The sequence below is a fragment of the Anopheles gambiae genome, chromosome 3 (genome assembly GCF_943734735.2).
Source record: "Anopheles gambiae chromosome 3, idAnoGambNW_F1_1, whole genome shotgun sequence".
Classification (NCBI taxonomy): domain Eukaryota; kingdom Metazoa; phylum Arthropoda; class Insecta; order Diptera; family Culicidae; genus Anopheles; species Anopheles gambiae.
This window is the reverse complement of record NC_064602.1, coordinates 30,239,741-30,267,444: the sequence shown is the minus strand read 5'-3', so window position 1 is coordinate 30,267,444 and position 27,704 is coordinate 30,239,741. Positions and strand designations below refer to the sequence as shown.

The window sequence follows — 27,704 nt, the reverse complement described above, 5'->3', positions numbered from 1 at the left end:
AGGGCAAACGAAATTACCGTGCAAACGAATATCCATGATACAACCGGTGATTAGGCGTCATCCAAAAACAAATGCCCGTGTGTGTGTGTTAGCGCGTGTTTGTACTAATGATTGGGTTTGCTCCGTTTGCTGACGAGCTGATAGGGTTCGTTTATCTATCCTGGTTGCCCCGTTGGGCACCCGAAATGCGTTTCTCTGCCGCGGCTGGAATGCGGCAGGAACTTTACGCATCAAACGTAATGAAGTTGTTTGTGCTGTAAAACGAACTAACATAGCTCGCGATGCGTTTTGGTGATGCATGAATGCTTTTGATTGTTACTTTTTCGAAAGCTCAATTCTATTTGCTGCCGTTTGAACAAAATGTTGCGATAGAGAATAGTACTGCGCCTGTTGTTTTGCTTAAAAGCGTGTCAATCAACGGCAGTAGAATCATGTGGAATTTCATTATTCTCTGTTGCATTTAGCGTTGTCACTAATTGTTGGTATTTTTCCACTAATAAGCTAAAATTTCACGAGTAATGGGGTAGAAAATGCTTGCCGTACTACACATTAAGGGTGCTTGGTTCGATTTCACGGTTGCCGCCCAAAAGTATGCAATTCACGTAACAAAATCATTCGAATAATGAGTTATGTATAGCATGTAAGCTGAAATTTCAAGTATCATTCATACACGAGTTTACCGAAGCACTTTGCAATGTGAGCTGAATAGTGTGACGATGACGAAATGAATTTTGATGAATTTTTCAATTTAAAGCAATTATCCAACAAACTTTAAACTTTTAGAGAAGCTATGTTTTATATACACCACATAGAGCAAATTAAATTTTTTGTATCAAATACCATTTTTTGGAATAAAATGCAGAAACGCTAATGAATGGCATGGTATTTAATAGTGGGGCCCTTTCCGTTTAAAGTTCGTAGGCTGAAATTTCAGTGATATTAAAATTTGGTTATAAAAAACATGCTATGAGACCTGGACTACTATAATGCACTTTGGGATGAATGTAAACACCACCTTGTTTTGTCATTTTTCGAGCAGGTACTCGAATCTAATTCTAGCTTTGAGGCTAGAATAATCTAGACTGAAAATTGCAGGCTAGTTTTATGTGTGGTTTTGTATGGAGTGTTTACATGATTTCAGGCTCCAACTGTCAAACTCCGTACAAAAAACAGACTAGAATCGTGAAGGGCCCCAGTGGTAGAATATTCAAATTCATTCACCTGCATGCCTTTTTTGCCTCTTAAAGTACTGCAAATAGTTTAAGCTTGGGGCAGGAGCTCGACCAAACCCAAATAAAATGTAAACATACCATTTTTGAGTCTAATTCCTGATTTACAAATTACACTAAGACAAAAGAGCAATTTAAGAACTAATACAGCTAAATCAAACAATTTGTGGCTCTAAAATTAAGAAACACACATTACGAAAAAACATCCTTCCCTGTTATAAAGACGAGCAAAAAAAGCTTTATAATGATTGCATTACAACATAATTGAAAAATGATCCCAATCAAATACGACACTAAAAACCCAGAAATCAATAGACATTGTACTCTCAACATAAAATGCAAAACCTGATCTGAACAACAGAACCACCATCGTACATGCTTTCGCATGCTTGAAGGTCAAAAACCACAACGACGGAGGGCAGACAACCTCAAGCCGACTGTCTCCGCGGCTGTGGCTTACCCAAACCATTTCCCGCTCCTCAAATGTGGCCATTTCGGACAGTGCCACTGGAGAATTGCCCAGTTGGCTCAGGCACTGTCACGGATCGATAGTGTTTTTGTTTGGCAGCCCGCGATGCCCTCACCGCGCTTATACTGGCAAACAACGAACCGTCCACCAAGAACCCTAATAATCCACCCTTTTCGCCGAACGAATTTCTCTTCCCCGATCGGTGACCAAACGGTGGTGTAGCAGCAAACAAATAAAAAAAAAATACGCTCAACCTTTCTCCCCGGGACAGGTGTACTGTCCGGTGGAAGATTGGTTTTGCCCTTTTTTTGCCTTGTGGGTTGGGGATTCGTTTTCAATTTAGCTCGCGTACCGTTGGGCCAGCACTGTGTGGTGTTGAACCTTTTATCTCCCGCCCCCTTCCGACACACCGCAGCAACACAAATCCCTTACACGCATACCAACGAGCGGGTTAAATAAACCCCGAAAAAATCCTAAATTTGCCATCATAACGTGACAGGCTTTCGAACCGGCCCGGCACCGTGTGCAAATCCCAGTCCGATTACGTGGAAAGGGGGAGAGGAGTGGGTGGTTATTGTGAGTCGGCATTGGAATTGCTGGACATAATCGTCCAGTGGAATTACATTTTTTGTTCCTGCTCCAACACTTTTCTGGGTAACGGAAAGGCAGAAAGAAGCGTGGGAAAGCAAAGGAAAAGGTCAGTTGAATGGGCCTGATTTCTTATTAAAGAGAGTAAAATATGTGTTTATATCTAGTTGAAAACACACAAACACACACACGCACACACCGATGCTAGACGACGGTGTCTAGCAAAAGGATGAAGGAATGTAGCAAGCAAAAAAAGAGTAAAACCGATAATGGGAACGATACAATCTAGAAAAGGGATAAAATTGGAAAAATGTGCCCCAGTTGAACTAGTAGAACTAGGTAACCATCATTATTGTAGGGGTACTTTTATGTCGTAGAGATTAAATAGTAGATATAGGTTTGGGCAATAAATAAATCTCTTCTAGAAATCGCTTCATTTTCCACAGGATTTTCCTCACATTTTTGGTAATTTTGAATTCCGTCTAGTAATTGTAACTATTTGTATTGTCGTTTTTGAAAGTATTCTTAAATATTGCACATAATCCTGCTTGATTCTTTCACCATTGCCTCCCAAAATGGGAAAACTTTTATCCGTACATTAATTGTTGCCAAAAAGCAGGTATTGCCCCAGCTTCGTCCTACACAAAAAACGTCACTGCATATGTGCACGATTTGTTGCAGCATAATTCGTTTCATTTCGGCCTAATCCGTGGTGCAATTTAAAACAGAAACTCGAGCTCCAGGACAGAGCAGAAGGGTTTGGGAGGTAAAATTCGTGGTCGTGGTTTCGCTGCGAGGAAAAGCACGGATTAGGCTAGAAAACATGCACACACACACAGCACCACAGGGGCGATAGGATTTATGCTCGGTGCACTTCAACCCATACACACACACACACGCCCACATCCGGTACCGGTGGGGCTGGTGAGTGAGATCCGCTCATATTCACCCGAAACTAAGATTACAATTTCCACTAATCCAGGCGCTGCGTGTTGGTGGTGATTTTTGCCAAGCAATGAGGAACAATTTCCAAAAGCAAAGGTAGTGGAAGGTGGTGGTAGCAGTGGTGGCGATAGTAGCAGAATGGCACACCCGTCGGTACAAGCTTTCAAGCGCAAATGCAAACAAATTACGCAACACACGGTTACGCTTGCTGCGAAGGAGCGAAGCGTTTTTTTTTTTTTGCCACCGGCTAAAAGATTAGACTTAAGCGAGCGTAAGCAGGGGCGGGCTGGGACTGTTCCGTGCTATAAATACGGCTTATGCAAACCGAACCCGGGCAAAAACACACCGTACACATAAAGCATCGTTTGACATACGTGCGCGCCATGGGCGGCTTTGTGCAGCGCAAAAACGAACGAGGTTTGTTGGCGGTGCTTTGCAGCAGCAGGAGTCGTTGCGAAAACTTTGTCACCGGGGTGGGTGCCCTGCGCTAAGGCAAAGGATTAAACTTTTAAATTAGATTCCGGTTTGTTGGCGTAATGCTAGGCATCTGTTTTCGGAATGATGATGGTAAGTTTTTGCATCCCCGGGGTTGAAATCATTGCGGCGAAAGTCGTATCAAGATGTCACGATCGCGTGACAAGTGATCGCGTCGAATTATCGGGACGCACTTTTCAGTGCCAAAGTTCTTCATTTCATGCCGCCTGCAAAGTGTGATGCTTTGGGTGGCAAATCCTCAGCACCTCAAAGTGCGAAGCGCGTATTGCTTCCGAAAGGCGAATGATACTCCCAAGCCCAAGCGGTAGGCAGCGCACCGTTTTTGGGAAACGACCCCAAAGCGGACGACCATTTAAACGGAGGCAACATAAACGAGTCGATGAATTTTATGATGCATCGTAAATCGGTCGCAAAAGCAGGGAGGTGGGTTTAAAGTTTAAAGCTTCCGTGCTTCACGTTCATGAGGCTCGAGATTGCTGCTGCTGCCGCTGCTGCTGGTTGTGCTGATTTGAAAGGTTGGCTTTATGGCTCAATTTGTTATTCGCGCACAGCGCTGGAAGAAGCTCATCAATCGATTGGAAAACTTTGGTCGTTTTATTAACACGCTGCGCTTGGAGTAAGTTTAATGTTGGGCCCTTACTATCAGTGCGTAAAACTGTTCCATTTAGTGCACACAACTGTTTGCGTGTGATGTGTAACGAGAGTGACAAAATGGTGTCACTACTTTGGCTCATCTCGAATCGTAATGGGATTGCACGGGAATAGCATCAGAGCTTTCCATTGAGTGAGCGAATATTTTTCGTTTTTCTGTTGTGCAAAATCTACCTCCCTAATCGATCGAGAGTTTAAAATGATAGGAGGGAATTGTTGCTGGAGCCTACAGAGATAACCAAACCCAAGGCCTGCTGGGACTCATTGAGGAATTCTTTTCAACAACTTTCACTCAACCAGTCCCCTGAGCGCTGTTGGGAATGTAACGAAAGTTTAAGCTTTCAAGCCCACCGACCTTTCGCCCCATCCGCCAACTGCTCAGTCACCACCATTGCCCTTCGGGGAGGAGAAAACGGACAACCCCCTGCTTATCTAAAAGCACCCCAAATTGACCCTTCGACCGTGCCCGTAAGCGATTGGTCGAGACTGTGAGAGGGTCACAATTTGCACCAACAAAAAAGAGAAGAAGAAAAAAGCTGCCACACAAATGGGTTAACTCTGTCGCGGAAACAATTTTCCGCACTCGTAAAAGTTCCACCGAGGGTGATTAATTTCCACCTCGCATACAAGGACGTTCTCTCGCCTGCCCTGCGGAAGCCAGACCGGACGGCACCAGACGGGGGAAAACTTTCAACCCAAGGCCCCTCCCCAGAAAACAACGGCTTTTTGAACGTTTCTGAAGCCTTCACTGTAGACACAGCCACACACACCGAGAGTCATACTTCAAGAGAGCGAGAGATGTTGGAGCGCAGGAAAAAAAGGAGGGCTTTCATCTGGGCAGATCCGGAGGTGAGTACTGGGTGCTGGGTGTGTGTGTGTGTCTCCAGGTCCTGTCCAGGCCTTGGCCACACAATCAATTATCTCCTTGTTGATTCTGACCGCCAGTCGGTGAACGGTTTCCCGGAAGCCATGGCTTCCGGTGGTCACCGGCAACTAGCGCCTGGTTGCTGGTTTTGGGTTTCCTTTTCCAGTTTTTTTTTGTGTTTTTTGGTTCGGTCCTAGCTCGTTATGGAGCACTCCTAGTCGTACACGTCGACGTCCGTACGATCTCGTTTCGGTGTCGTCCCCGGGTACGGCTCGATGTGTTTGCTTCCGTTGTTCTCGAGCGAGCGAGATGATGGAAAAATGTGATGCCTTGGTCTGAAGTCGTTCTTTTTTACGTGCCCCTTCTACTGCTCTGCTGCTATTCTTTTTTCGGCACGCAAGTTCTAGCCTGCCCACTAAAGGAGTCCCGGCTCTTTCGGGTTTCCTGTCGATGACTTCTGGAGAGTCCTTTCGTCGTGTGTGTGCCTTTATCAAGCTCACCAGAAAAAAGCGACGGCCCTTTTCATCAATGTTTCCTTTGTTCCACTCACCGGTCGGTTGGCAAAATAGTGTCCGAGCCGTGTTAAATTGTGTTCCTTAGGCGCTGCCCATGCTTGGTGTGCAAAGGTGCGGTGCGGAATTCGATTTTCAAGTGGGAAAATTCTTCCGAATTGGTGCTCGGGTTGTGCTTTTTCACGTTCCCCGAAAAGAGCGACCAAAGGTATGGGAAAAGGTAGCAAAAGCGTTTGCCGCTTTCATGTGTCTTTAACGCGTTGGCAGATTCCCGCTTTAGTGGTGAAATTCAGTTAGCGATCGTTACGTTACCGCTACCTCATAATGGGAATTTATCACTCCGATTGGTTTTATTAAAATGTGACACCCCGGGAGGGCTCTCGTTCTAATAGGAAGCTTTTTCACATTGGAAGGAATTCTGCTTACTTGCTTCAGTGCTTTGGGCTTTTGTGTGGATGATTACGATGAAGAAGGGTAATTCCTTTTATTCGAGATGATTTTGGTGGGAATTTTGGTTATTTTTAGCGCTCAGACGTCTTTGTTGTGCTTATTAGTCCTGCTTGATGTGAGAAATCGTAAGAAGTGATTACCCGAAGACCTTTCACGAAATACTTCTTGTCATGCAGCTTCCCGCTTGATGTCACAACATAAAAAATAACCTTTATTCTTTGATGCCTTTTGTTCAGATTAATGCATCTGAGAGAAGGGCTTCTTCAAAACAACCACATTCAACTATTTATCCTCTTTTGATCGCTCATTGGACGTCCCAATTTCAGAAAAATGCTACATTTTTAAACTTTCAATCATATTGGTTTTCAGTATTCAATTTTTTTGTAGAATTTCCAACGAATTGTTGATTTTTTCTCGTAATTGTTTGGATTCGTCTAACGATTTACTTTACGTTTTCCATATACTTTTCCACTTAACATTGGTATCTTTTTGGCATTTTATTGGTATTGAAATTGAACATCATTACAATTGAACATAAAATCTCTGGGTTTCGTTGAATATATCGTTCAAAGGCTTCAAGAAACTTTGGAAACCAACCAAAACCTTTGGGAAATTCTGTAAAACAATTTTTAACTTATAAATGTACTAAAAGTAAAAGAGAACTTTAAGATCTTTTTTGGAGTGCAATTCAAAATTTGGGAAATTTCAACGCTTCCTCTTTTGATTAACATTCTAAAAACTGCCAAAAAGTATAACTTGCTGTCAATTCTACAAAATAAATCAAGAAAAGGAAGTAAAATCCTTCACGCAAATATTGAAAATAGATTGCAACCCCATCGAAAGACACTGATTTCTTTCCATCATCACTGAAACCTTCCCAAAATCTTTCACTTTCACCATACACCTAGTGCCTTCAGCTCAAAACGTACTCGACCTAGCAGGGGACAGTCGAGTAAATTATGAACCACAGTGCAAGTGCAACGAGTTACGTTTTTTTATATTTTATTCTCTTCCTCACCCAAAACTCACCCCAAAAGTGATTTTTACAACTTTACGAGCTCTATGAATTTAAATTGAATTTATTAACTTTTGCCTCGAAGCGGACGGCAGTTCACTTCACAGCGTTCGAGGTTCCTGGGACGAACGTTTTCCTTCGTTCCAAGCCAAATGGTGTATGAATTTGCGGTATGAAGTGTATGTGTGAGCCGGAGCTGATCAGTGAAAAGCAATGCTGGGAGTGCAAAAGTGTCCCCAAGGATACACAAAGACACACACAGACACACCCCAGTCAGGGCAAGACAGTGGCTTTTTTTGGTGTACGACGAGCAAACGGGCAAAGGCATTCAATGCACTGAACGTGACGTTCGATAGTGTTTAACGAACCCGAAGGGGTGGAGTACTTTTTAAGAGGATTATTTCCCCGAGATGCATCGAACTTTGGGCCCATCCACATTTGGCAAAAATGGGCGAAAAAACAGGAGACTTTGATAAATTTTGAGGGTGACTTTGTACAGTGAATCGATCGTTTCTACCAGCGGAGGGACTTCAGTAATAGAAAGTGAGAAGCTTTTTGTGCGTGTTGATAGAAGAACAGATGGGTGGCACAAAATGTTCTCACATGAAAAAAAAAGAGTAGTTGCACTAAGCATTTCCCTCTTGGGCGTACACGCCCAACGCTTCGGAGGACGGCAGTGACACATTCTTCACACACATTCTGGACTCCCGTCGCTCCAGATGCTTCAAGTGCTGAACCTAGGTCCTTATCGCATCTTCACGCATCGTTAAAATATTGAATGAAAAAGAAAAATGCATTGTACCGAGCTTTCTTCTATTTACCTTCCTCTTTTTCTTGGAAGATGATGAACTAGCCGGACGAGGTGCTCATCACACTTGGCGAAAGCGTCATGTACCCCATCGGTGTTGATAGAATTGAAAAAGCCACTCCCAGCCCCATCTACTCGTCTACTCCAGGCGCCGTTTGCTCACGATGCCGTTTCGATCGCAACGCGCTGATATTGAAACTGCTTATCACGCTGCCACGTGTCTTACACGGCTTAGCGAGCTGTAGCAACACTGCCCTGGCACGAGGCATGTGTGTGTGTGAGTGGTTGTGATCGTTTTTAGAGCACCCGTTTCCATGCAAAAGCTGGAACCGCAGACGCGTCGCAGAGAAGACGACGAACACGCGAACCGAAGACAAGTTGTTAATGATAATCCTGTGAAACGCGGGCCCTCGCCCTGTACCCGGCTATACACGGTTGCTTGGTGTGTGAAGAATGTTCGCTTTTCAGGTGAACCGCATAAGTGGCAGGGTGAATAACGAGTTGTTCCGTTTCGCAACCACTTCACCCCCGGAGTAAAACGGAACAACACATTCTTCATCACCGTGCATCTCCGCGGCGTTTTTTTCCGCCTCGGTTGATTTGCCGCTGTCTGTCGAAGACGGTTAACGAAGGCGTAAAAACGGGGAGGCAACCCCTCCCTGCGCAGCGGCTTTCACGCACCACCCGTTGCTGCCGTATTGCCTCTAGGTCAACAGAACGACACAAACATCCGTCAGCAGACACAAAGAATGTGCTGCTCCTCCATTTCCATATTTTCTTTTTTAAAGCACCGTGAGTGTGTTGAGTTGGCTGGTCGGTGGGAGAGGGGGAGGGGGGGGAGGGAGGGAAATGGTTTGTATGAAAATAGGAAAAAGTCGACACAAAACACACACACACACACACACGCGCACACACAATGGAACTTTCCTCATGGTTGTCAGCGCGGGAACGTTTTATCCTTTTTTCCGTCAAATTTGTTGTTGCCCGGGAAATGTTGAAAATGAGCTCCAACGTGAAAATGGGGTGGGAGAAATGGGAAGGGAAGCAGTTTCCACGTTTCCCTTTTTTCTTCTGTAACCATGTGCCGAGCCGAGAAGTGCTGAACAGAAACAGCCACGCAACTGATGTGGCCCAGCATATTTTCTGATCAAAATTGCTCCCTAGCTTCTGCAAACGGCTACGGGCGAGCAGAGAGAGAGAGAGGGGGAGTGGAATGATTCGCAAACGAAAAATGTACAACATTGCAATGCGTGCTGGGGCGTTCTGTAATAATCAAAAGGGAGATGAAAAATTAGCTTCATAGAATAAATTTTACCAGTCGCGGAAAATAAATTGATAAACATTTGATAATCTTTTCGTTTCAATTCGTAGGTATAAGCAAAGATTACACCATAAGCTGGGGAAAACGGTTCGCTTGAAATAGATATTTATTGCTCTTGTTTTTTCTTATTATTGTAAGTTGATTTTTTCACAAAAAGAGAATAATTTTCAATACATGAAATAAGAATCATTCACGCAACTGATGCAAACTACTTTTAAATGTTCAACATACCTTCTGGTGCTAAGAATATCTTTACAACTACAGTCTTTCCCCGAGTTACGCGAGTAATTTTACACGTTTTACAGCTAAAATATACTTGAGTAATAATAATTTTTGATTGAATTTAGTTCATTTAGATTTAGAATTTAGATTAAAAAAGTAACTTCATTTCATTTCATTTCATTTCATTTTTTCATTTTTCATAAATTATTTTATGCGAACGAAAATTCAGTTACTTCTGTCTTTGTAGTGATTTCAAACTTTGGGAAGAATTACAAATTATTTGTCATTTGACAGTTGATGGAGAAAACTGTACTGATTTGACATCTGAATTGTCAAAAATAAAAATTCGCGTAACTCAAGTGTCGCGTAATTCGAGGAAAAACAGCACCACATAAACTTTCACACATCAAATAGCATACTTTTAGGCGTAAAGGAACGGTGTTGTAGGTATAGCAGTAACATTTCATAATTGAAATGTAGAGCGCCTTATTTTTGTATAATAACGCAGAGTCTTTTATCAATTGATATTTACTGTGTATGTGTGTATGTGTGTGTGTTTTTTTATAATTTCTACGAAGAATACTTCAATTGCTATTGTTCATAGGAACGGTAATTGCTTCCTTAAAACACAAACAAAAACATCTCTCCGAATGATGAAAAGCAAGAAGCCTTAGAAAGTATTTAATTTTAATATATTTCAATTCAACGTGTTAATGCCATTTTCTGTGTATTCAAGCACCATCTTTTCCTTGCAAACCTTCTTAAAGCTTCACCAAAACCTACCACAATGCGGAGTCACACGAGCGGGTCTGTGTAATATTCGAACGAACGCGCTTCGTCTCCTGGTCTCCTGGGCGAATATGGATGGTGAAAATTGTTTTCCAATTTTCACCCCAATCATCCTGCCCCTCGCCTCGTGAACCATGGTGGCAACAGGAGGGGGCAATATTTTATTCAACACAGAATTGCTCAAACCAATCTCCAGCTCGATTCATTTCCGCCGGATGGCGAATAATGGTGAAATCTCATTTTTCATATCGTAAAGGTGAACGCTCGCTGCTAGGGGAAAAGGTTGTACAGGTACAGGTGAACTTGCAAAAGCCTGGGCAGAAGAAAGGAGCAGCAGCAGTATTGTTTTGCGTTTGTTACAGCTTCCCAGGAACGGGGCGGCTCCAAAAAAAACCGGCGCCTAAATGTAGGCAACATGACACGCTTGTAGTTACATGAAATTAATATTCGTACCAGCGCTGCACAGTAATTTCACGCGCCGCAATGTGTGCACAACGCAAAATCCATCCTTCATCTCTGTCTCTCCCAAACACGGGAGAGGATGGCGTGGTGGCATGCGAAGAAATAGGAAGAATACGTGCGCGTGCAGTGTAACGAGCAGCTGGTAGTCACATTCCAAATTTTACGTTGCGTCCGAAACCGCTCAAAATCACTTGCGCGAGCGTTGCATTTGCATTCTGCCCGTCGGGGTATTAAAATGGCGCCCTGTGTCCACCGCAACGTGGCCATCATTCGTGCGAGGGGAGGAGGGAAGATGGATGAACTAATCAACCATTCTGCAAAGGCAGAGGAAACTGTTCGCTGCAGCAGCATCGCGAAAAAGCTTTCCACGAACCGCGTGTGTGGTGCATATGTTTGCTTGCCTACGGTGCGAGGAAGACCTTTCAAGTTTTGGGGCAGGATTTGTGTGCGCACCAGCTGTCGTACGGTTCGTGCAGCAGCGCGAGCAAACAGCACCATGATGGCTCAGTCCACCTCCCCCCCAAAAGGCATGATATGTGTCAACAGCTTCGGAAGCTGCAGTTGAAAGGCAGCGCTTCCGAAAATGTCGCTCGGCTTGCTGGCTGCTGGCTCTGGCAGCAAAAAAATCCCATTGGACCGGAATGGACGCTCAAATAGATGGATAGAGAGTAGAGTTGCAAAAAAAAAGGAAAAATGAGAACATAAAGGAATGCGCGCAACACAAAAGCACAAAAATATGCCCAGATGGGTAATGAATCAAAAGCTCGCCGTTGAAAAGTGATAGGACAAAGGATATGAAACCGTCCCTCATGTTCGTTTTGTGGACAAAGAAAGAGCTGATCGAGAGAAAAAAGCCGATCCAGCGCGATGCGTGCACAGCCTTTTCCACTTTAAAACTCATTACCCAGCTGCCACTGGGAGGCCACCTTCCGCTGCCGCCTCGCTTCTGTAAACTGTTATTGTATCGCTGATGAAATTATGAAACACTAGCGCAAGTAACACGATTATCCTAATTCCTGCCACTGCTCCAGCAATGTCGCTTTTCTTTTAGATCCGTCGCGCGAACTGCGAAAGAAAACCGTACCACTTTCCATTCCGTGCCCGTTTTTGGTGTAACTCAATGAAACAACTTGCAGCGGCTTGGGAGTACAGCGGCTTCATAGCTTCAGCTTCCCCATTAAACGACACTATTAAAGAATGGACTGCCGAGCGTGGTCCGGGCAGGGAGTGACATCGGGCCCAAGACCTCGTCCGAAGTTCACTGGAAAGTGAGCTGAAACTTTGTAATCAATTTATCTTCTTTAAATTCCACTGCCGCCACTACTTGTGTGAGGCGAAGGGAAGAATTTGTCCACTGATACATACACACACACATACACACACACACACACACAAGCGCTGCGAGGAAACATTTTACAAAAAAGGAAAAGTTTCCCTTCCTTCGGGGACGACGCTGTGGCGCTGTGCGGTTACTGTCTCGAGGTGGATGGCCTTGGCCGTGCCGTGCTGCAATTAATCTTACATTTCATCTTTTTATCCACCGGTCTTCAGAGACCTACTGGTCCGTTTTCTTCGTTGCACACACATACTAACGTTTCGAACGCTCTTGAAGTCTTGAAAGGTACGGATGATGCCTTCGATGCACCACGCCTTAACACGGTGGCACTGCCACTCGAGCTAACTCCCACAGTGTGGAATTTAAACCACAAAAGCCACCCGCTCCACTCCATACCACGAGCAGAATGGAAATATTCGTTGCAAAAGAATATCGAACAGTGAGCGCCCTTCTTTCCCAGTGAGCGCTATTCAGCTTAATGCACTTTCCCACCAAACTGCACTGCACTGCGCCGGTGGGAAGTGCAACAGGGACTACCGGCAGGACGATGATATGGAAAGCTTTGCGGTGCTGTGGGAAGGTAATTCGACAGGCTGGAAAGTGGCGGGAAACGGATCACTTGAACCACTCGCTTCTCGCTAGTCCCACGGGTGCAACCTTTAAAAAAAACTCTAACGTTTGAGACGCCTGGCAGGAGTCTGGATGACTAGGCAAAGGATTTTAACGAGACAAGCAGCGCCAGCGGGAAGTTGTTAAATGAGTTATGAACCACACAAGCACAAGTTGTATGTAGTGTGTGGTGTGTGTGGGGTTTTTTTTTATCGTTGAGTGATTGTATGCTGTTTGTGAACTGTTAATTTGCCATGCTTTGACGATTACACACGTTAGAGTAGAGGTTGTTAGTGGTATCAAATAGGATTCGATGTATATATTCTTAAATAAAAATAAATATTTTGGTAGACAATATTTTATAATATGTTTTTCCATTTTTCATAGAACATAAATGATAAATTAAAAAATCATAAGGCTGTCAAAGAGGGAAAATGTAAAAAAAAACAAAGAGAGGTTACAGTGCTCTGCAATTCTGTTCATACCAGCAGAATATGTTCCCTGACTTATTACATACGGGTTCTCGAAAATAAGCTACGGAAATAAATTCCTGCCAATATTTTACCAAACAGAATGCCTCAAATATAGCTATTCAATCACAATTGACTGATCAATCATAGTCATACAATTCCGGTTACAATTGAATTGCTAAAAACTTCGTTATTATGTACGTAATTCTCACAATTCATATCAAACAAGCTTCGACACGGTTCGTTTTATTCAGCTCAGCTATACGATCGGGAGCACTATCACCATAGGAACACAATGCACCGCAACTGTAGGAACAATACCATCATCATGGGTACACAGGATCGGTCGAAAAAAGATTATTTCTGTAGTATATTTTTTTGGTCCTCATGGAAAAAAATGTGTTTTTTACAGATATGAGCGTTCCATTTGCTATTAATTGGAATATGCAAACATTTTCCTTCTTGTCGCTGAGAAAATTAACATCGCTTACATTAAAACATTAGCATCACTGGGAAAAGCATCAGTATTAGTACTATCACTACAAAGAAGGAGTTATGAAAAATACAGACACATTCATCCAAAAAGGTGAAATAGTTTGACTATTTATCAATTTAATGACAAAGTGTATCAAAACCATGCAATTAATAGGATAGAATTTCAGTTTTCTTCATGATCATCTCAATAAAACCATCATCAGAGTAGGTTAAATATAATTGTTTCCTCATATTGTTTATGCCAAAGACATGTGTTTTCGTTTGCAAATAAATTCACCCTTCCAAATAATTGTGGTAAAACAATGAGCGATTAAAACTGTAATACCTGTGTAATTGGATATTAGTGAAATTAAATTCACCTTTGCATCGATAACAAAAAAACCAACCCTACTTCAACAACCACCTCTACTTAATCCGCTTTAAATCGATTCCAAGAAAACACCCCATCCCTCATTAAAGTTCAACCTATTCAACCAAGACTAAATAACTTTCACCACCACTGCTTCCGACTCGTTACAGAAGTATCCGTGGGGTTGCGAAATGTACGCGTCACGGTACCGACGGCCGTGCGAAAGGGCGACTCGGCCCACCTGTTCTGCGACTACGAGCTGGAGGACAAGGAGCGGCTCTACTCGATCAAGTGGTACAAGGGCAAGCGCGAGTTCTACCGCTACACGCCGCAGGAAAAACCCTCCATGAAGGTGTTCAGCGCCGTCGACGTGGAGGTAAGGAGCACTTCGAATAGTGCTGCTGTTTGCGCATCAACTTTTTGGTATCGTTTTACAGAATTATTAAGAAGGGCGAAGGGATTTCCAGAAAGTAAGTTCCGGACGACAGCACCGATTCCGATTGGAGTAAGGTAGTGGATGGCTGTTACTACCATTGCCTTTATTAATTGTTCTTTCAAGCATTCATCGCAAGTGACAATTTTACACCCAGCAAACAAGTAAGGTCGGATGCAAATCGGGTTTGCAAAAGTGTTTATTCTATTGCGTTTCCACGGAAGCACGGCTTTTCGGTGCCGTTATTGTTCCGGGAAGGTGTCCTCTGGCCCTTCGGGAAACTGTTCAAAATTCAACAAACTGTCGCAATGGTCTCGAGAGGTTGTCTCGATGGCAGATTGTACCCTTTTTTTGTTGGTCAGATGAGAGAAACACATGAAACAGGACAGATGGAAATGTAAATGCTTTTAATTTGGGGTTTTCTTCCAGCGAAGAGTGACTGTCGCTCTAAGTGCCGCTCAAGAAATTCTTTTAAAGATTCTAATAATGAATAGAAAGCTCACCATACTGACAGAGTCACATAAAAAAAAACCCCGCTATTGAAGACACAACAACGCAACACACAAAATTGTACGACAGCGGACAGCGCAAGCTTCATGTGGTTCGCCCCGAGAGCCCTCATGAATCCCCTCATGAATTTCTAATGCACTTCGCTCTTGACAAGTCGAATTCGATTCCGACTAAGAAAATGGAAAGCTGACGGACCCGGACGAACGGCAGAAGCCTGGAACGGTATTTCTAATTTCATTTCAATCTTTACCCTCATCCTCCTCCGGCCGGCAACCATCCCGCTCCTTCACGATCGTCGTCCTTCCTCCTCGCATCATAATCATCCATCATGCGGGCTGTCCGGATAACGATCGGACAACGAAACCAATCTGTTCGGTTTCGATCGATTCATCTTGATTGGGAATAATGGGCGTGAGTGCTTCTCGGTGTGCTGACGGGTGCTCGGGCGAAAAGCTTTTGCACCCTCTGCTCTGCCCGTGCCGCACTGAGACACACCGCTCAAGGGGAAATGGTCGGAATGATGCCTTTATTCCTTCACCTCCTCCATTTGCTCACTCTAGCTTCCTCATCCACGTCATCGTTGGACCTCACATTCATAAAGCTTCCTCCGCCGGGACGGTGGCCACATTATTATGATGCTGAAAGTGTTTTATTTATCAACAGAGGAAAAGCACGGCCACCGGCGAAACCAATAAAATGGGAATGGTTTTTCTTTTTTTGGTTTTCGCTTTTTGCGTCGCGTTTGGGAAGCATTTGGCCTCCCCATTGGCCCCGGTGCTGTTTCCTGTCGAGCTTTCTCCCATCAGATTTCGAACCAAAACTGGTTCTTAAAGGTTGCTTAATGAGTGTGTATGTTTGTTTGCCTTTTGTGTGTGTGTATGTATTGTACATTTTCTATTGCGCTGGTGAAGCTGCCACCATTCACGCGGGCAGCTTTTATTTCTGCCCCATCTGGTCCGGCCGTTCACACAAACGGGTAAGGGAGAAAGGTCCAAAGGTTTCGCGAACACCCGTCCCGTCCCACGTCCTCGTTTTCGATTACTTTCCCCCACACCCGTGGTTTCCCGTGCTTTGCTCAAGATAAGACAGAAATAATGTCTGTTTTTGTTGCTTTCCAGTCAATAAACAACTGCGATAACGTAGCGACGGCAACGGCACCGGCACGTTTTGTGCGAGGAGAAAAAAGGGGCACGATCAGCGCCGGGAGTGGGTGGGTGGTTTTAGCTTTTCCATATCTTCTGCGAGCGGATTGTGAAAAACAAGACAAGAGGCGAGAAAAGCAATAAAAACTCAAAAAGAGAAGAGTTGATGCTGGGAGCCGAGGGTTTTGCGAAGCTTTTGCGACAAATTATTTGCACGCCACTGTACGCGGTTCGAAACAGAAAGTGGAAGGCAGACAGGGAAATGCTGCGAAGTGCTCTATGCGCAAAGGTCTGACTAAACCAAAAATTGCAATATTTTTTATAAAAAAAAAAACAACGAAACAATCCCAACCACACTTTGAAAAGAGAGAAGGAGAGCAAAAAAACCCAGAAAATATTTTACCTCCTTCTGCTTAGGGTTTTGGGATGAAAGATTGGTTCCGCAGCGGGTCAGGTGCCCACACACACACACACACACACACACACACACACACACACACAGAGGGATGAAGGGATAAGAGGAGAAAGATCGGTCGAGTTGTTTAGAGCAGCCTTAAATTATCTCGTCGATTTATGGCGGTTTGCTGGTTTGTTTTGTTTTCTTTTGCTGCGAATCTTTAAGCGCTTTTCGTGCTAGCGGTACGGAATTGGCTGAAATTGATAAGAGATGAAGAAAAACAACGGGAATGGTTGAAAGGGGAAAGCGTGGTCCACGCAAGAAGCTTTCTTGAATGGGGGTTTTGAGGTCTGGGGGAGGCTGTTTACTTGGCGGCTTTCTCATGCACGGCCAAAAACCGGACTGATTAAATTTAAACAAGCTTTAATATAATTCTCATCATCGTTTAACCTTTGAGTAAGTTAAATTGAACGTAAAACATCATTTCCTTTTCAGCGATCGTTATCGAACGAGAGCAATGTGGTTATAAAGGCGCTCGAAACGAATGTTTCGGGAAAGTACAGCTGCGAGGTATCGGCCGATGCGCCCTCCTTCCACACCATGATAGTTTCGGGTGACATGGAGGTCATAGGTAAGTAGAATAAGAAAACTTCTAAAACAATTTCTTAACATTTTTTGTTCAATTTGTAAATGAGGCACTTGATCGTTGCAACACCTTTGTAGCGCCTAAAAGTATGCAAATTGCAATTGCAAAAATTATATTTAACTGATTATTTTTTTACATAATAAAACCAATACTGTTTGATGCTATTATCACATAAATAACACCATCGTCATTTTTTTATTAATTTACACGACCGTCATGTTGCTAAAACGTTACACAAACGTTATAAAATTCCATTGCATATCTTCAGGCGCTGTATACCTTGGTGAAAATTTGAAAAAAGTAGTAAAAACACATATTATTTAATCGATTGATGTACAGTCAGTTAGTGGAAAGGGATGGAAAATAATCCTCTTTCAATCTTACAATAATCAATGAACATATTAAAAAGGCTCACTGTTACACGACTACGACACAAAGCGCAATAATCCGTGCGTCGCTAATCATTTAATAAAACACTTCTTCTTTTCTCTTTTTTTATCTCTTTACCCTTCATCTCAATCGCTGTCAATCGGGGGAATATGCGGCTGTAACAAAAACAAAAAACAACCCCACAACATCACCACCCAGAACCCCCGCCGGAAAAACCATCAATAACGGGCCTGCAGAGCCGGTACCGACCGGGCGACATCCTGCGGGGCAACTGCACCTCGATTAATTCTAAACCGCCGGCAAATCTGACGTGGACGATTAATGACGTACCGGTAAGATTTATTGCGCTTCCCACCCATCCACAGGCGCAGGCGGAAAGTGAGGAGGGGGGGGGGGGGCGTGGGTGCAAATCACATATTTGCCAACCACCCTGCCCCCGAACCACATGCGGTCTATTGATTTACGGCAAAAACGCATTCATCAACATCGCCGCGAGCGAGCAAGCGGAGAGCTGGACGGATCTGTGTTTTTCGTGTGCGCCATCAAGCGAAAGGGGAAAGCATAGATCGCGGGCTTGGGGGCTTACCACATTTCCAGTGAAGAATTATGCCATAAAAACGTGCCTCTCCTGCACCGCGTAAAAGGGACACGCGTGTGTTTCGCTGCTGGTTTCGGGGCGATAGCTCGTGCCACGCCGCGAATCCGTTCATTTCCGGTGAGACGTTTAAATACAATCCGATTTGTACTAATTTACCGCAAAACGCTCTGGCGCCTGCGTTTCATCGGAAAATCTCCACAGATTAAAGATAAATCCTTTTCAATGGCACGTGTTTCATGTGTTTTTTTGCTGCTCCATTTTGTTGTCTCGCCTTCCCTCTTTGGCGCTCTAATTTTTTGGTAAAAAAGCATCATCCCACCGCCGCAAACGCCGCACCTCAAGCCCCGCTGTTCACCACAAAACGCGTGAAGTGATGAAAAGCAAACGATTCAATCGAGAATCATCAGTTTTGCCGCTGGCAACTCTCCATTTCATCCACCCCTTCACACCACCACCACCATCGATGGATGGAAATCGAATTTTTCGTAATTTCATCCATTTCCTACTGCGAGTGTGAAGGAATCGGGACGGGGGCGATTGGTCTCCCCGGGCCCAGCCGATCGAGACGTCAAACGGTTGCGGTTTGAAGCCACAAAATCCAAAAAAAAAAAAACATCCCATTCGGTGGGGAAATTGAATTTACACTTTCATCTTCCTGCTCCCCCACCGGGGAGGACTTCTGAGTAAACGCACCGTGTTCGTGTAACCATCCGCATGATAGGTGTGCGTGTGTGTGTGTGTGGAGACGGTTTTTATTGGTCGCCATCGTACACCGTGACGAAGCTTTCATTGCCCCACCCTTCCCGGGTTGGATGAGCTCGTTTGAAAAGGCTTTTGTCGATTTTCTTGGGAAAATTGAGTTTCAGTCAGTCTGGGTGGCAAATGGAAATGGGTTTCTCAATTTTAAGCTTTTCCAAGTAAAGCTTGTACATCATTCGAGTGAATCCGAAACGGGGGCTCATCCGGTTAAAAGCAACAAACAAGAAATCATATTAATTGATTGAAAGTAAATACTCGATGCTTTTACAACAGTTTGTCTTTTTTTTGCATATTTTAATGATTTTAATGAAACTCTCCTCTCTCGCCAGATCATCCCACAGTACTACAAGCAGTACCGACCGATCAAGGATACGCACACGGGGCTGGAGACCTCCATCCTGGGCATCAATATTCTCGTTGCCCACGCGCACTTCATCAAGGGCAAGCTCAAGGTAATATAGCAAAGCGTAAATCACACAACATTGTGGGAAAGCTTATTTCGTTGTGTACCAATGAAGCCGAAAAAGTTGCAAGCAAAATCACTATTTAATTTGTTTTACCTGCTGGTGCGGTGTATAAAAAAAGTCCATCTTTTTCTGTAATCACTTCCAGCTGCACTAAAGTCTGTACAAAAGAATCTCTTTAGCAAAAAATTAAGTCTTGGCTGAAGATTGTAATTAATATTTAGCACTTGTGTTAATCATGCTGAAAAAAAACCCTCCCTGGGAGGAAAGGATGACAAGAAACGGGGAAAGAAAACGGGAAAAAGGTAAATTATAGAGATAGAGAGCGAAGGAAAAGAAAAAGAAAAAAACACCACCCGAAAGGTACAAAAGATCCCATCCGGGAGGATCCCATCGCCGGAAGACAAATCTTTTCCGGTAAAGCTGGGATCGGCAGCACAGGTGACGTGGGCGGTGCAACTTCTTGCACAGCGAAGAAAGCTTGATGGAAAACGCCGCACGCCGTCAGGGTCAGGCGTTGCAGAATGTTATCGTTATGTTTCGCCGGTGACAATCAAACCGCCTCGGCAAAGCGAAGAAAGGGGTGGTTGACAGAGAGGAACAGCTTCCGCATCCACCATTAGAGGTTACATGGGTCGGTTCCTTTCCGCTGAGATAGCGGGCACTATCTGGGTTTTTTTTTCTATCTTTTCCATCGGTTGGTTTAATTCTTAAAAGACAAACAGTTTGAGTTTTAGCCCGGAGAGTCGAGCAAAACGAAGAGAAAAAGAAGAACACACACATATACAGAGTAAAACACACAAATCATTGCCAAACAGACGAATAGAAAACGTAGACTAGTGAGAGGGTTGAACCGAGACCAGGAAACGAGAAAGTAGGAGTAAAAAAAAAACAGCTCCCTCAATGCGAGCAGAACGAATGCTGTTAATTAAAAGTTTAATTGATTCAAACAACGGGTACATCCGTAACCGGAAGCTTGCCCGTTTGCACTTGAAGGGCGGGGTGCAAGGGTGAAACAAACTTCCTTCCGGTACGCTTTTTCTTCTACGAAACCCGGGACGTACGCTCGGGGGACCTTTGGGGAACACTGGCTTTCCGCCTCGACCAGACCCCTTTGCACCTTGTTTGGTAAGATTGCTAAAGGATTGGATTTTTAGCCCAAGTGCAACGGAACACCGGAAACTGGCATCTGCTATGGAGCTGCTGCTTCCTGCTGATCGGCGATTGCTTCTTTGTTATCATTATGCTGCTGCCCGGTACAAGCGTATAGCTACAATCGGTGCTGAAACGGACACGGGCAAAATAGGCAAAACCCGTTTATTTGCACCGAATTTTCTCTCTCTCTCTAGTGTATATTTCTTTTCCAATTCCAATGCCTCCCCTTTCCGGGGTAATCCAGCCCAAAACAAACGAGCACAATTATTTAACGATTACTTCTGCCCCCCACCTCTCTTCCGGTGTTTATTTTTGCAGCTCAAATGCCAAGCGACAATACACCGGATCTATGACGAGAGCAGCGAATGGTACGTGGAGGAAGACCGGCCCCGGATACTGGCGACCGGCTCGTCCAGCGGCCACAATCTCAACCAAATCTATCAGCACACCGTGTACGATGGTGATCAGCCCGATCAGAGCGACATGTACTTAACGGTGAACGGATACAAAGGTAAGAATACTGGAGCGGGGAAGACTGTTTTGTAGCGCCTGGTTGCATACTTTCAGACGAGCGCTGTTTTTGCAATGCGGGGATTATATTTTCTCTTTCTGTTTATTTGCCGAATTGGACAGATTGGTAAAGTGAGAGTCCTTTGAAAATGAGGGCACTAATTGGCATGTTCGATCCATAAATGAGTTATTTTGTTTTAGTACCGGCAATTAGAGTTAATTTTTAATTTGCCTGCAGAACAAAGTCTATAGTTGTTTTTTTTATTCATTGTACCAGTGGAGTTCTCAAAAGTAGCTATTGGGGACAGCACTGCCCCAATAGGGATGAGAAAGCGAGGATCAAGAGTTGAGGCTTGTTGAGGTCTCAACCTGGTAGAAAAACAAACCAGCGGAAAAAGAGCTCAAGTTTGTAGAGGCTTCAGCCTGGAAGAAGACCGATTTTCTTTCCTTGAACACGAGAAATGGGTACCAAACGGGAATGGCTCTCTGGTGGCGTTTATTCCTTCAACACGTCTGCCTGCTTTAAAAGTTCAAAACCAACAACAACGCCTCTCTGCGTTGGCAAACCCTCCGGCCTCACTTAATGTTAAGGCGCGAGCAATAGCAATGCACAAATATCACTCAACTACCAGTACTTCCATGTTTACATTGATAATTCACTAAACTATTACATTTTTCCCATGCAATACATACGATGTAAATAACTACTAGCAAACTCTCATACTTGTTAAGGAACAAACCAACGAATGAAAAATATTATTAGTTTTATAAATATAAAAGTCAACCATCTCTATATTATTAAACCATAATCGGCTACTAACAAGCAGTGCGAATATCACAATAAATATATGTAACCTTACATAGGATCCCTTGAGCGGCTGAGGTCAGTTTTAATACAATGTTGTTAAGATTTCAAAAATATCTCAGTGCCTTCCTACATAGATAAATTTAAGTTGGCAAATAAGGATACAGAAACCGATTTCCATGCAGAATTAATTGAGATAGTGTCTACAAACTTGAACTGCAAAAGTGTGTAATATAAAGCTTCAATTAAGCCAGTGATATCAATGTATAAAAGCCAAAAATATTAAAATATCAAAGGAGAAATTAGGATGAAAAAGCTGAATGAAACTCAAACTGCTCCCTTTCTTTATGATCTGACCTTTACTGGTAACTAAATTCAATCCAATCATAGGGGCCCTTCACGATTCTAGTCAGTTTTTTTGTATGGAGTTTGACAGTTGGAGGCTGAAATCATGTAAACACTCCATATAAAAACACACAAAAAACTTGCCTGCAATTTTCAGTCTAGATTATTCTAGCCTCAAAGCTAGAATTAGATTCGAGTACCTGCTCGAAAACACGGTGTTGTTTACATTTACCGCAAGGTGCATGAAAGAGATCACGTGGTGGAATCTAGAATCAAAGTGTATGTAGTCCAGGTGGTCTCATAGTATGTTTTTTAAAACCAAATTTGAATATCACTTTTTGACAGGATGGGTGAAAACTTTTGTTCAAGCAAGCTTTCTTGAGGCTTGACGAATACACAAAACACTCTTAAAATCTTCATTCAGAACCAGAAGCGATAAAAATCGGTCTTCTATATTCATACACCTTGTGATAAGCCCACCTGTACATTCAACCAACTTAGAAAGCTGCTCGAAAACTGCTAGACAATGCAAACAGCTGACAGGCTGAAATTTATCCTAAGAACTTACAACGGAAAGGGCCCCATAATCCGTAATAATTAGCGCCTGAAAGTATGCAAATCTTAATTTTTAATTGCTTTTTAGGGCTATTTGAGTCATGGTAGCTACGTTTTAATGATGAAATTGTTTTCTTTCATATATTTTCCTTTAATATTTCTGCGTTGAATGACAATCATGAACATCTTCACATGATTTTATTGTTTTTCATAACGCCATTACTTGCCTCAGCATAAAAAGGAGTTCCCTCTTCTTTTATCACGCCCCACTGTCTGCACAACTCTCCTCCCCGTACATGTTCTTTGTTCTTTGCATCAGATCCACTCCGGATGGCCCTCAAAGCGCAACGATTTGTCGCTCTTTCTTAGACAAAAACCCACACATGAATGGTTGCTAATGCCCGTATGCTCAACGTGCTATCACTCGCTGCCCGGGTGCCGCTCGATTAGAGCTTGTAAAACACATCCAATCGAAAGCGATAGTAAGCCCGCCGGGCACGAAGCTCGGATGCTCCGTGTTTTGCCGTATCTGCATTTTATCGCCTCATAAATTCAACCACAGAAGTATGTTAATACAAAACCCCAAACCCCATCGCAGCCACGTACAGCAACGCTCCAGGGCGGCTCTTCACACACAGCTAATGGTGGTGTAGTGTGTAGAGTTTCAGGGACCCAGTTTGAAGTAAGCATTGCGTTCACCAACGCCACCAGCGGGATTGCATCAAACCGAGCTGAATGTGCGAAACGGGTCTGTCCTTCTTGAGTCGCCCCGTAACTACATCCATCTTTGCAGCTCCGGCGGCCGTTGGCTCTGGCCAGAAAAGCTCTGGCAAAATTTGGCACATCCCGTTTATCCCCACCCGAGTGTGTGCCCGCAGGGAAAGTGCATACACTGAGTGCCGAATTTGTGGGCACTTCCCTGCGTTACAAACCACACGCCATGGCACGGAACGGAGGTCCACTTCCGTCTGCCGGTAGCCGCCCGAGCGAAAGATATTAAATATAAATCATTACCGGAAATGGATGCCGAATGGTTGTCCTAGTGCTACTGCTGCTGCTGCTCAGTCGTGCGTGGTTTTGGGGCGCACAATGTACCCAGTGCCACTTACCGCGCTGGAAGGGTTTTCTGAGGTTTTACCAGCTTCCTGAGCAGGGATGCGAAATCTTACGCCAAACAAACGTGTACATGTTTGGAGCAAATCGTGGCTGGGTTAGGGCGGTGGACATTTTGGAGCGAATGTGTGAAAAATGGTCACAATAATTCATGTTTCCGTACTTGCTCCGGTCGACCATCCGAAAGTGGTGAAAGCGAGTTTGCTCGGGTACAGTGGTTTGCAAGTGTGTACGCTTTTACCGGCTCTCGATGATGCATTACCGCGTGCTTGCAGATCGTTTCCGGCCGAGCGAGTTAAGAAGATGAGTGGGACAATTTGTGGCGATTTTTTTACGGTTCAGATCAAGACTTGCTCAGAAAATAACGGTGGCAAACTTTGTGGTTTAAACCTGTTTGGCGTCATTTGACGAGTAGTTTAGAAATGTATTTGCTATAAAATTATTGAAAAGTAGTGCGTTTAGAACAATCCAACCTTCTGGAAAAAGTCCAGGATTTGTTTTAAAATCGAAATTCAATCGGAATTAGGTATTGGCATGGGATAAGAATCAGTGCCATCACTGTCATGGATTCAGTATAGGTTCTAAGAACCAATGGGCCTTCAAGATGAGTTCCTGGACTGAATTGGGTTTTCGTTCAGTTCCAAGATTTGCATGGGCTCAGGATCAGTTCTTCGCCCTACATGGTTCGGGATCTGTTCCAAGTCCTGTCCAAATTTGTGATGTGTGCAGGACATTTTTGGGGTCGGAATCAGCTCCAGAACTAGTATGAGCGCAGGGAGATCTTCAGAATTCGTATAGGATTGTAAACAGATCCATAATTGCTACAGTATTGAAACCAGTCCAAGAACTGGTTTGGGTTCTAGATCTGTTTCAAGAAAAGAGAGAGAGAGAGTGAGAGAGAGAGAGAGAGAGAGAGAGAGAGAGTTCGGGAACATGGCGGAAGTCGGATCAGTCCCAAGAATGCTATTGATTAGGAATCGATTAAGTATTTCAACAAGTCGTGAACCGGTATAGGTTTCATGACCCGCACATTGTCGCGAATGTTCTGGCATAGGACTGTAATCCAATCATGTTTTAAAGTTCCTGCTATAACTAGTACAAGTTCACAAGCAGATCTTCATTTATTAGTAAATTGTATTAGTTCGGCGAAAAAGATTGAGAGTATTCTAAAACTATTTTGAATCTAAAACGTTCATGGTATGTTTGTCTACCTTTTGCAGAAAATTGATTGAAAGTCTTTCAGATACTACGATGTTACTTTGGAAGGCAAAGAGCATTTAGTTCAATTCTTCATTGAATACTCCCTAAGAAGCCCGTCCTCATATACTTCCACGCCGTATCCCAAAAAAGCTGCTAAACAAACTTGGTCTAAATATTCCGTCCAGCAATCATTTTTCGATCGCTTGAATATCTTTCCAATTTCGTCCGGTTTTCTCCCTCTACCAATCCTGCGCCTAGCTACAAAATTTTCCTATTCCCTGACCGTCAAAAACCATCCCTTGCACTGCGTTACGGCATGGAAACAAAGCCGAGTTGAGAGCTAGGGAAACAAACTCCGATGGTGCGGGTTTCAGATGATATAACCCCTTTTTCCTTCCGGAATTTAGGAAGGAAACCATTCGGTTTGGCTGAAAGTGCTCTCCCTTTATTTCCTTGCCTCCACCCCGAACCGGAAAACCGGTACTCCCGGTTGCAGCAAATTTAAGCCTAGTAGCTACCCATCTCCCCAACTGCCTTGGAAATGTGCTCCAATCCTACTCAGGGTGCAGGATACCCATCTTTCCCCTTTGCAAAAAGAACTAATAAACCTTTCCCAGCAGTAACCGAAAGCTGCAGTTCCGAAACTCATTCAACCAGTGCGCCCCCAATCACACACACACACACATACCCACCACCGTTTTTCTTACAAATTTTCACTGCCTGACTGGGTTTCTTTGCACGGGCGCTTCCGATCAGACTGGTGCCTGGTGAGGCATCCTTTCCGCAAAGCTTCGGTGGAAAATTATACCATTCATGCGCTAGCCACTGCTGACCGACATCTCAACAGCTGAATTCTATCCCCAGAATGATATTTGACCAGCCCGTAACGAGAGGAAAAGGGGGACAAAGAAGCAGCCCTCGCACCGACCGGTTCCGGATGACGGAAATACACATTTCGAAGGGTAGAGTTGGCCAGTTTTATGGATCATAAGTTTGGCCACAAACGAACCCAATTCGTTGTGCAGTTTCTTCGTGCCGACCAAATCTCAAGACAAGTGGGTAGAGGGTCGGGCAAAGGGTTCAGTGTAATGTCTTGGGGGAGTATCTTTGAAGTTCATTGCAAAGGGGCAGCGAGTCTCGGTGTAATCAAATAAATGAAGCAGGAAAAACATTGTTTGGTGTAGTATTTATGATTTGAATTTCCGGTTCGAGCAGGCTTTCGAAAAAGGATGGAAAGATCGGGTATGAGGCTCCTCTTTTCATGTTTGGTATGGTATTTTGTGTAGTCTGTTGATTAGAAGTCAATCTTGAGATTGGTATGGAGTATATCATGACATCCAGCTCGGTATTCAGTCTGTGTATTTGATTTATTTATTTTCTCTACTTTCCTTTGTTCTGGATCGAAGATATTAATATTTTTCAATTGAACCCTACTAATTCAATTTCGTTTCCCTTTTTTTTAGCGGACAAATCACCTACATCGTCCTCCTCCGCCACGAAGCAGGTCGGAGCGTACGTGAAGGTGGGCTGGATTGCGTTCTACGTCTGTACGATCTGCACCGTGCTGCTGTACTCGCTGCGCGTCGGCATCTCCTGACTGTACAACCTGAAGGAAGTGATTAAGATATAAGCTGGCACGCGCGTGTGCAAAGTTCAAAACAGCCCAGCAATGGCATAGAAAAGCACGCAAAAGTCTCATTATTGCGATAGCGTACTAAAAACAACTCCTCGGAAGGTAGAGGCTGCAACGCAAACGAACGAATAATGCCTTGACGGATGAAAGATTTCAACAATGGAAGCGTGCACACTGCACACAGTTGGACAGCCTGTAAGGTGAAGCTTGCAGAACAGTGACGCCGAAAAATGCCGCTTTTTAGATGTACAATGTAGTAGTAATGTGTTACAGCTGTTAATTAGATTGTTTTAAAACTTTGTGTTGTGTTTTGTTTTGCAAGTGTTTCGTACGGTTTTTGTTCGGAGGTAGTTGAGAGTGGGCAAAGGAAGTAAACAATCCCTGTAAATAAGATAGAACATAAGTAGTTCAATTGATAAGTGTACACCATAGTGGTAAGGTAAGATAGGTGGCCATTTTTAAGACGAACAAGTAAGCAAACCATTTGCTGTAACAATAGACGTAACACGTGCATGAGACAACTATTTTGTGAGGGAAAACGAAATAGAATAACAAAAACTTGAAATCAAAAAGGGAAAACACTGAAAGAATCGTAAACCGTAAAACATAAACTGTAAATACATCTAAAAAAAACTCAATCAAAACTGCATTTTGGAGATGAGGATGCCTGGAAATAGGCACAAAGTAAATAAAGCAAACTAAGCGGCAGCACGGTTTCGATCGTGCAGATTTTGTATTGGTATATGTGCGAACACACAAAAACAATCTGAAGCGTTGCGGTGGGATGCCGCCAGGATGCCAATTTAAAACAATAAAATTCGTATGTTAAAAATAGGTTGTAATGGGTTGATGATGTTTGTTTTTTTGTGTGTGTATTGACTATCGTTGCTCTTGAAGGTAAGGGATGGAAAAGAGCTGTTATGGATATTTGTATGGTCCATGGTTGGTTAATATTGGTTATTGATTTTG

At 43.7% G+C, this 27,704-nt stretch overlaps 1 protein-coding gene across 5 annotated transcripts in view; it reads left to right on the top strand.

Annotated features, from left to right (window-relative positions):
• Positions 1–27,569, top strand: part of LOC1280234 (uncharacterized) — a 46,704-nt gene extending 19,135 nt beyond the window's left edge. For all 5 annotated transcript variants that reach the window (XM_061657025.1, XM_061657026.1, XM_061657027.1 and 2 more), the window contains 6 exons: positions 14,251–14,456; positions 17,058–17,193; positions 17,797–17,930; positions 19,285–19,407; positions 20,893–21,085; positions 26,566–27,569. In XM_061657025.1, the coding sequence (XP_061513009.1) occupies positions 14,251–14,456; positions 17,058–17,193; positions 17,797–17,930; positions 19,285–19,407; positions 20,893–21,085; positions 26,566–26,699 (926 nt within the window). In that variant the 3' untranslated portion in view covers positions 26,700–27,569. The remainder of the gene's footprint in view (positions 1–14,250; positions 14,457–17,057; positions 17,194–17,796; positions 17,931–19,284; positions 19,408–20,892; positions 21,086–26,565) is intronic.
• The last annotated feature ends 135 nt before the right edge of the window (positions 27,570–27,704 follow it).